Below are 10398 nucleotides of genomic sequence, written 5' to 3' on the forward strand. Positions count from 1 at the left end.
TCGGTGGACAGTAGAATGAAATCTTCCATTGCAATACAAATGGTGTTTACCACTGGACTACTGATCATTGCTTTGTTGACTTATTTTGTGAGGACCTGGAGGCCTTTGATGATGATAATATCAATCCCGTCAGTGCTGTTCGCTATCACCTATTTCTGGTAAGTATGCATGTGTGTATGGGTGGATGGATGAGTGTATGTGCATATATGGGTGTATGATCATTGGCTCTATGTATGTACGAGTGTATGGATGTCTATGTATATGCATGACTGGTTAGTTGCCTATGTATATGTATGACTGGATGTGTGTGTATGTATATATGTATGCATGTATGTATGTATGAATATATGAATGTATGGGTGTATGGATTTATAAACGGATGGACTTGAGCATGCGTGGGAGCATTGATGTATAGACGTATATGTTTGGATAGATGAATGGATGTGTGTGTGTGTGCACTTATTTCTATATGTATATACAACCCGTCACATAGTTGGCGACTAAACTTAGAACTCTAAAAAGCTTACTTGGGGAAGCGTGTGGGAGTGGGGTGTGTTTATATTGGATACCCTCCAGGATGAGAAGCAAAACCCATCAAAAGGCAGCTGGGGGTGAGGAACCCTTAGTCTTTGTTTAGATATCTCTCTGGGGGAAGGAAAACTCTGATCTAACACCTGTACCTTCGTTTTAATCCAATTATGTAGATTAGTTCTTCTTTTGGGGCAAAAGCATTCGATGTTTAGAGACGGGTAATTTAAAAAGCTTTAAATACAGGCTTCACCTAATTTGTAACAGGTGTGGCTGTGTGGTAAGAAGTTTGCTTCCCAACTACACAGTTTTGGGTTCAGTCTCACGGTAGGCATCTTGAACAAATGTCTATCTATCTATTTATCTAGATAGGTAAACAGATAGATAGATAGATAGATAAATATTTATATAACTGAGTGTTTGACCGTCTTTTGCTCAGGTCATAGCTAGCTTATTAGCATCGCATGGAGATGTCTTCTAAGAAATATTTTGGGACACCATGGACCATTCAATCAAAGATCTGCGGTCGGCTGAAACGTATCTATGTGTTGGTGCTTTGTTTGGCACTTCTTTGAGTAATCTATCTGTTATGTTCAAGTAGTACGGAGTGGGTTCTTCGATGGGTTATTTTAGATAATCACCATTCAAATATTTAGTTGGGTAACACTGTCTTCCACGCGATGTACACACGCACATCATAACACTGTCCAAATACCATTTCAATGTTGTGGGCCTTTTTCTAGTTTAATTTCTTTTGGGGTAGCATTGAATAAAGCAGGACCATTTGAAGTAACAAAAAAGTTGTGTCGGAAAGTTTTTGTGATGTGAACTCAACTTTTGTGGGGGACATATGGCACGGAGGACTAGCCTTGTGTGACTCGTAAACTTGATGCCAACATCATGTGAATAATAGTGGTGGAATATTTTTCTACGTTGTGCAAATAATATAGTAAAGATGGCAGTGTTGGAGAGAATACACTTGCCCAAGGTGTTACGCAGTAGGACTGAACCCGGAACGATATGGCTGATAAGCAAGCTTCTTACCATACAGCCATGCCTGCACCTATCTTTATATTTATTTATTTTTTTATTTTTTTTTTTTTGTCATTGATCTCTGTAGTGTTTCAATCCTCATTATATCCTGCTTTATGTTGGGGGACTATAATGGGTAGCAGTGTTTGAGGCGAAACCCAGAAAACATGGATGGGAAAAGGATGATTGATTTATGATCCCTAGACTAAGATGCGTGTGTGTGTGTGTGTGTGTGTGTGCGTGCGGGGAAGGAAGAGAGTTTCCTTATCTGAACAATGGTTGTAAACAAGTGTCATTGTGATACGGTCCATCTCTATTTCCAATCTTCCATGAAAACATGATTGGTCAAGGGGAAATATTTCTTTAGTAGGAAACATGTGAGGGTTGACATCAAGAAGGGTTTCTGGCCATAGAAAATATGCCTCAACACATTCCATTCAACTCTTGCAAGCATGGAAAAGTGGATGTTAAGACAAAGATAATGATGAGGAGACTATAAGGTAAGTCATGAATGTTACACAATCTCATTTTATCCACTTTATGAACACGATTCATTCTGTCAATTATGATATTCAGTTTCATGCTTCGACTTTGTTCCTGTGATACAATGGCACTGACTAAATACATATTCCTATTTCTCCTGATGGCCCAAGACCCCTAAGATGTAGGTTTGGAGGAATATATAACCCATGGCCCCTTAACCCCTAAAGAATATAGAAGCTGGAGGTATGTATGTATGTATGTTTGTATGTGAGTGTGTGTACGTATATATGTGTGTGTATGCGGTTGTATTGATGAGGTTTTCCGTTTCCTATTTGCAAGTTTCCTAGACGAATCTCCCCGATGGCTCCTCAATAAAAAGAGAACAAAAGATGCCAACATAATTCTTAGCAACATCGCCAAACTGAATAAAACAGTTTTGCCTCAAACAGAAATCGTCAACATTTTCTCATCGTATACTAAAAGAGTAGAAATCTGGAAAATGTTTACCATTCCTCAGCTTCTAAAACGGACCCTAATTTTGATGCTAAACTGGTGAGTGATATTGCATTTACGATTTTCTGTGTTCTTTGTCTTTCATCGTTTACTTGTTTCAATCATTTGACTGCAGCCATGCTGGGGCACCGTCTTGAAAATGTTTTAGTTGAATTAATTGACCCCAGAACGTTTTTATGACTGGTGCTGATTCTATTGTTTTCTTAATTATGTGCAACTCATTTTATTTAATTTTTCATAATTTTCAAAATTCACTGAAATAAAACTAGCGTATTTTAACAGAAACATGGTAACGAATGGGTTAAATCTGAATAAGCTGCCTGATGTCTCTAAAAGTAGGTCATTAAAGTATTGGCCATTCTCTGACAGGTTTGTGGTCAAGCTTGTGGCAGTGGAGACTTCCGTCATTCTCAGCCCCTCGACCACATCCCTGCTCACCACTATCAGGGTGGAAACAGCCATCCGCAAGTGTGAGCCCCGTGGGTCAGAATGGCTGTTCCAGTGCATCTGGGGCAACACCTTTTCTACTTTGTCTGCTGGGACCTTGAGGCAAACCGACAAACCATTTTAGGTAAATCTTTGCTGTGCGGAAAAGGAAGGATATGATGATTTAGGCAGGGCCCTTCATGAAATTTAGAAAACTATTTCACTAAGAATTACCGAAGGCAAACAAATGTCAGAGACTACAGACAAATCAGTGAATTCTGCTTATCACAAAATACTTTTTACTCCATGAACATAAACACTCCATGAACATAAACGTTCCATGCACACATAACCTAAAAAAGCCACATATACATACAAACCATCTACTCACCATTTATCCAACGCACTAAAGTTAACTGGCTCTCATTGGCTAACTCTGTCTCAGTTCTTAAGTTGTCTTAGTTGTCTATATTAGACAGTTAGTTGTATAACTCTACTTGCTGTTGGTCTCAATGTTCAAATTATCATAATTTTCTCTAAGAAATTACGTAGCCATCTAACCAGGGTTTGGTCTGCAATTTTTGTGCATTTTTGTACATTATATAAAATCTTTCATTTCTTTTATATAGGGCGATTGTGAGCTTGGTATATTACGGCCTTACTCTTAATGTAGGCAGATTGTATGGCAATCTCTATTTGAATTTTTTTTTGAATTCGGTTGTCGAGTTTCCAGCGAATATTCTCTGTATCCTTCTGTTAAATCGTGTTGGAAGAAAAAAAATGCATGCTAGCCTGATGGTTTTGGCTGGAGTTGCTTGTATCGCTGGAATATTTCCCGTCCTCTATGGCACTAAAGGTAAACAAACCATTATTATTATTGTTGCTGTTATTACTATTATCTTTTTATCACAGATTCTGTTGGAGCTCCTAGAGTCTTGCATGCATAACCGGGCTATTTTGTACTTAGGATGGTTATATCTATCTTTTCGCCTTCCTTCTCGGCTATTCATGTGTCAAAGAGGCGTACAACGTTCACTATATAGCATATGTGGTGCACCTTGTCCACTAACACTAGGTCCGGTCTGTTATGCTCTAGTACTTGATCTGTTTGAATTGGAAAATCCTAGAGGACTTTACTAGTCTCCGACACTGCCACTCTCTGCGGTTAGTATTCATACCACGTCTTCCTTCTCTCTAGTTCCCACTTTTCCCACAGTTTCCAAGGTTGCACTTTCGCTACCTGGTCGTGACGCCACAACTTGTAGTGGTTTTGGGCAAGTCTAGGGCATTCGTTCGTGATACGGGCAATGGTTTCATTCTCTCTATTGCAGATGCGGCACAGCGGAGACACTTGCTCATTCCTCAGGTTGATCCTCCAGTTCGTGGCCAGAGCTTGATCCTGCGCTGCCCAGTATAGTACTCCTGGTCTCTTTTTTTTAGTGTTTCTTTTTTCTACCAGTCCCACCTATTTTTTCCAGCAACTTCTGTTGTGGTTACATGGAATTGATTGTAAAGTCCCTTCTTTCGTAATTCTTCTTCATGTCCTTTTTGTTCTTCGTCCTTTGTTATCCCTTTTTCCTCTGCTTTTAATGCTCCCTCATTCCTAACCGCCATTAGCAAGGTTTCCTTACTTTGGGCTAGCTATCTCATTAAGATCTCGAGTTCGATACGCACGCAGTCTTCCACACTTATCAGTCCCCTTCCTCCATTTACTCTCTTCATGTATCGGCGATCAGTGTCTGCACGTGGATGATGGGTTCCATGCATCGTTAGGAACTTCCTGTCCCTCTCCTTTAGCTTCTCTTCTATCCACTTCAGGATCCCAACACCATACCGAGCTACTGCGACTGCGCGCGAGTTTTTTGCCGAAATTGTGTGTCTGGTATTCAGCTTTGAGGACAATATTCTTCTCACTCTCCGCAGGTATTCTATTTTTGTCTTTTCCTTCATGTCACTGTGTTTGATTCCAACTGACTCAAGTATTCCCAGGTATTTATAGCTGGATTGAGGTTCGATTGCCTTCATCATTTCACCACTTGGCAACCATTTACCTTCTGTCCTGGCAAGCTTTCCTCGTCTCATCACCATCGTAGCACATTGTCCAAACTCTGTATTATTATTACTATTATTATTATTACTATTATTATTATTATTATTATTATTATTATTATTATTATTATTATTATTATTGTTGTTGTTGTTGTTGTTGTTGTTGTTGTTGTTGCTGTTATTATTGTTATTATTATTATTGTTGTTGTTGTTGTTGTTATTCTTCTTCTTTTTCTTCTTCTTTTTCTTCTTCTTCTTCTTCTTCTTCTTCTTATTATTATTATTATTATTATTATTATTACGATTAAACCTTGGGAGAGGCATTATGCCGGTAATAAACACACGCACTGGTTCAGTTCTTTATTAATTTATAAACAGTATTTAGTTTTTCGTTTTTCGTTTTTTTTTTTAGCGTTATTTTTTATTTAGCGTTATTTTGAAATTGTCCGGTATGAGCATGTGCGTGTGTGCACGTTCGTATGTGTGCACGCTCGTATGTGTGCACTCACGTATGTGTTCGTGCTTATATGTAAGTTTGTGCGTCCATATGTGTGTTTGTTAAATTTCGTTCATATCAGATAAGATAGAGACTTTGGACTTGGTTTTGGTTTCCTTTCTGTTATTTTCTGTTTTCTTCGTAAATGCATCTTTTTTATTTACGTTCACGTTCTGTATTTTATGTGTGAAAAACGTCTGTAACCATGGGTAATTGGAAGGCTTTTATCTACGTGTATTTGCTGTTCACAATTGGTCGTGTTTCAGTTATGAGGACTGACTCGTGTATTTGCCGTAACCATGCGTCATCAGGGTGTCTTGACAGGATTTCTATGCTAATCCGGTCCAGTACACCACCATGTTGTTCTTTTGCATGCTGGTATAGCACCGAGGTTTGTTTGTGATTCTTATAGTCCTTCCAATGTTCATTTACACGCTCAGCCAAACTTCTCGTCGTTTCACCTATGTATGCTGTGTTTCCGTTTTTACAATCACCATCCATACAGCTTATTTTGTAGACCACATTTCTGGCTTTGCAGTTGATACCAAGACTATATTTGCACACAATGCAATTCTCTTCTACACACTTTGTCCTTCTGAAGGGGTATGTTTTGCATATTATCGATCTAATGGATCTCCCTGGTTTTTCTGACATTTATCTTCAATTTAGTACTTTTGAGGATTTTTCTAAATCTGCGGGCTAGTTCTCCGTGTGGTGTGGCGTCTATAAACATTACTCCTCGGAACTTGTCGGTATTGTACCACGTGTTCTTTCTGTTTGTTTTGTCACTAATTCTTTGTAGTCGATTCCACTGTTTATTACGGTACCTAAGTTGTTTCCATCTGTATCTTTGTCAACAATCTCCTCAAATTTCTTGCTAACTCCTCTGTATACTCGGATCCTATCTTTCTGGCTGCATCCCGAAAACTGCATGCGATGCATGAAGTTTTGTATATGTCTTTGTCTCTCCCAAGGAATGCACAGGGGGGATATATTTTTCATTATTCTGACTAAATCGGCTATTAATATATTAATTTTCACACTGTGTGATAGAGTCGAATTCTTATGGATAACATACTTTGAAGATAAAGGTTTCATATAATGTGAGTGGAGGATTTGAACTTTGTCGTTAATTGCTTCTAGCCAAAGTTCTGTGTCAAGTACCGGGAGTCTCTTATTTAGGTGTCTTGTTGAGTAATCTATTGTTACCTTGATGCTCTGGTGTATTGCATTAGCTATATTCTGGATGTTTTCCATCACGATCTTCTCGTTCTCTTCAGTCTGAATGTTCGACGGTGTTTTGACTACGATGTTAACATCATCCACATATCTCCCGTACAGTTTGATTGTTCCTCGAGAGTTTTTTTTTTCAGCTTTTTGTCCCACCAGGTCATGAATAGGCTTGCCACGTCCCCGGCCACATCGACATTTGTTGACCATCGCAGAGAATTCACTGACCAAGTTTCTGCCAATTATTGAAGGAGACATAGTCTGGGTTTCAAGGGGATTTCTAGAGATATGCTTTAACTCCTTGTGGGCTTCCAGCATGCTGGGTACCAACCCACAATTTCTGAGGGCCTGTGCTTTATGAATGAGACTGAGTAGACGAAAACTGTAGAGAAGCCCACATATTGAAATTATATACACCTTAGTCAGCCGTTGTCATTTTAATTTTACCTGAGAATTGGGTTTGATGTAATGTTCAGTATGGTCAAATGGTTAAGAAACTTGCATCACAACCTTATAGCTCTTGGTTCAATCCCACTGCGTAGCATGTTAAGTAAGGGTCCACATGTCTGTGAAATACAGAAACGGGTTGCTTTTTTTTCTTTTCTTACTTAAAAATTCTATCTGTTACCTTTTTCTTTTTCAGCCCATCGATGGATATTAACCGCCAGTTCAATGTTAGGCCGTTTGTTTATCACCGCAGCTTTTTCAATTGTGTATTTATACACTTTGGAGTTGTATCCAACTTGTATAAGAAACGGTGCATTGGGGGTTATGTCTACCTTTGCCCGTGTTGGCGGCAGTGTGGCACCTTACATTCTCAACTTTGTAAGTATTTAGATTCTTCCAGACTTCGTATTTGTTTTGTTGTTCGCCTCTTTTGTTAGTCCACCCATCGTGGGACCAGCACAACTAGTAAAGAGACAGAGCTAGGCTTATCTTTCTATGGATTTACATAACAACATACGAATAAGGAAATATTATCCATCAGACCAGGCACAATGGCTATAAACCTTTTGTTACCGTATTTGGGATGAAATACACTGTATTTGTTTCAAAGAATTTAGTAAAATAGCCGAGGCTTTTCTTACCACATTTCTGAAATAAACAGCCTTTGTTTTAATTAATTTTGAAATAACGAAGAATTTAGTGAAATAACTTTGTCATTATTGAGCTGCTACTTCAGGTAGTGAGCTGGAAGAATCATTAACAGACTGGAAAAAAGGCTTAGCAGCTTTTCGTCCGTCTTTACATTCTGAGTTGAAATTCCACTGAGGTCAACTTTGCCTTTCATCTTTTCGGGATCGATAAAATAAGTACCAGTTAGATATTGGTGTTGATGTAGTTGACCTACCCGAACTTCCTCGAAATTACTAGCCCTGTACCAAAATTTGAAACCATTGTTATGCTGCTACTTTGAACAATAAAACAAACTCACTCTGCCTTTCTCATGCGTTGGTTTAGTCCAGTCGGACATTTTTTATTTCCCTTTTGCGTTACTCCACACTTGTCTGTCTGCTCGGCCTCGACTTTTTTGTTGTTGTTGTATATGTATTATTTTTTTGTATATGTATTAATATCTTTTGTTGTTGTCTCTACTCGTCTCTAAGACCATATTCTCATATTCTGTTTATTTATTCTATTTTTTGTCCCCATCCACCCACTAACAGTCTCCTCTCGAATTACTTTCATCTATTTCCATTTCTGTTTCCCTTTTTCATCCTTGTTTGTCCGTCACATTTCGTCTTGTCATTTTTTGGTTACATTCCCATCAAGTTCTCTAGCTGGTTGCCTCCAGAGTGGAATATATATTGTCAATGAGGGCACGAAATTGCACCTGACCCCCTGGTCGATAACAAATGAGGTGTTAGTGTCTTTCTGTGTTTGTTCTCCATTCATCTGTGCATTTAGTATACGTTTTTCAACTTCACCTTCCGCGCCATTTTCCCATTCGTTTGTTTGTTACTATACATGTTTGATTTCTGAAAACATTATTCACGTAACGCAATCTTTGTTTTTTTTTTACCTATATATGCTGAAATACAACAGGGCGGTCATTGTGGGAGCCCCTTTGACCATAAGTGTGCTGGTTCAGTAATGACCTGGGGCCAAACAACAACAAAATAAACAAAATCATATTTTTTTTCTGTTTCTTTTTCAGTCAGATTTGGTTTCTGGCAAGGTTGGTCGAATAATGCCGATGATTCTTATGGGAACACTTTCTATAATCGCGGGGCTATTGTCATTATTGTTACCTGAAACAAACAACCGGAAAATGATGGACAACTTCAATGATGTGACCAAATCTGGAGAACTGGAGTTAGCGTAGGTGTCTCTCATATGATTTAAACATCATTATCGTCATCATCACCATCAGTAGTAGCATCATAATTCTCATCCTCATCAATATAATTATCATTATCATCTTTGTTATCATCATCATCATTATTATTGTTGTCATCAACATAACCATAATTATCATCATCATCACCATCGTTTGCACAACATCAACAATGACCTCATCATTGATTTAATAAGAAACTTAATCATCCAGGCGAAATGCTTAGCGGTATTTCGTCTGTCTTTACGTTCTGAGTTCAAATTCCGCCGAAGTCGACTTTGCCTTTCATCCTGTCAGGGTCGATAAATGAATTAAATACCAGTTGCGTACTAGGGTCGATCTAATCGACTGGCCTCCTCCCCAAAAATTTCTGGCCTTGTGCCTAGAGTAGAAAAGAATCTTATTCATCATCACCATAATCATCATCATCTGCATCATATTTCAAATATTAAACATTATTTTGCTAAATGTCTGATTGGCCATTCCACTTTTTCTTTCTTTCTTTTTCCCTCCAGTGCGAAAACGGATGCAGTTCTAAAGGAAGAAAGTCACACTAAGCAACCGAAACAATATTCAGAGGATACGAAATTTTAATGTATGTATGTTTGTATATAGATGTATGTATGTGGGTGTGTACGTGTGTGTGTGCATGTGTGTATATAGATGTAGGTATGTGAGCACACACACACACATGCATACGCAGACAGACAGACAGACAGACAGGCAGACAGACAGACAGGCAGATAGATAGACATGATAATCGACATAGCAATGCCCCGGTGAAAACAGGATCAATGTGAAAGAAGAAAAAATAAACAAATATGACGATTTGAAGTGGGAAATATGAAGGTTGTGGTCAATGAAGAGAGTAGACGTGATACCAATAGTAGTTGGTGCACTTGGAAGTATCAGCACTCAGCTACCAACATGGCTGAAAAAGATTGGTACAAGTGTGAAGGTAGAGCACCTAGAAAAATCAGCATTGCTTGGAACTGCAAGAATTCTTCGCAGAGTTCTTGAAGCATGACCAGTAAACAAATGTCACCTTAGTCTGCTGGCTGTGGACAGCTGACACTTTCCATCATACCCAGCAAAATATGCTGAGAATTTTCATATAAAAATAATAATAATAATAAAATAATAATAAACTATTATAAAATAACCACCATAGGATTGCAAAAATACCTACTCCAGAAGCAAGGAAAACTAATACAAATAGCCACAAAACACGAGCAAAACAAAAAGACTGTTTTCAGTATTTAAGGAAGCTGACAAATACAAACAAGAAATTAATCTACCTAAC

The 10398-nt window shown here is 38.4% G+C and overlaps 1 protein-coding gene across 3 annotated transcripts in view; it reads left to right on the forward strand.

The window, feature by feature from the left end:
• The first annotated feature begins 22 nt into the window (after nt 1–22).
• LOC106884075 (solute carrier family 22 member 15) overlaps nt 23–10398 on the forward strand; it is a 50683-nt gene continuing 40307 nt past the window's right edge. Inside the window, exons 1-6 of one of the 3 annotated variants that reach the window (XM_014935293.2) lie at nt 23–158; nt 2383–2595; nt 3612–3838; nt 7401–7582; nt 8916–9079; nt 9611–9690. In XM_014935293.2, coding sequence (XP_014790779.1) covers nt 40–158; nt 2383–2595; nt 3612–3838; nt 7401–7582; nt 8916–9079; nt 9611–9689 — 984 coding nt within the window. In that variant the 5' untranslated portion in view covers nt 23–39 and the 3' untranslated portion in view covers nt 9690. Of the gene's footprint in view, nt 159–1727; nt 2061–2382; nt 2596–3611; nt 3839–7400; nt 7583–8915; nt 9080–9610; nt 9691–10398 lie in introns of those variants that run through there. The other 2 variants (XM_014935294.2, XM_052971101.1) reach the window with 2 other exon arrangements.

Source organism: Octopus bimaculoides, chromosome 10 (assembly GCF_001194135.2).
Source record: "Octopus bimaculoides isolate UCB-OBI-ISO-001 chromosome 10, ASM119413v2, whole genome shotgun sequence".
In the NCBI taxonomy this organism is placed as follows: Eukaryota; Metazoa; Mollusca; class Cephalopoda; order Octopoda; family Octopodidae; genus Octopus; species Octopus bimaculoides.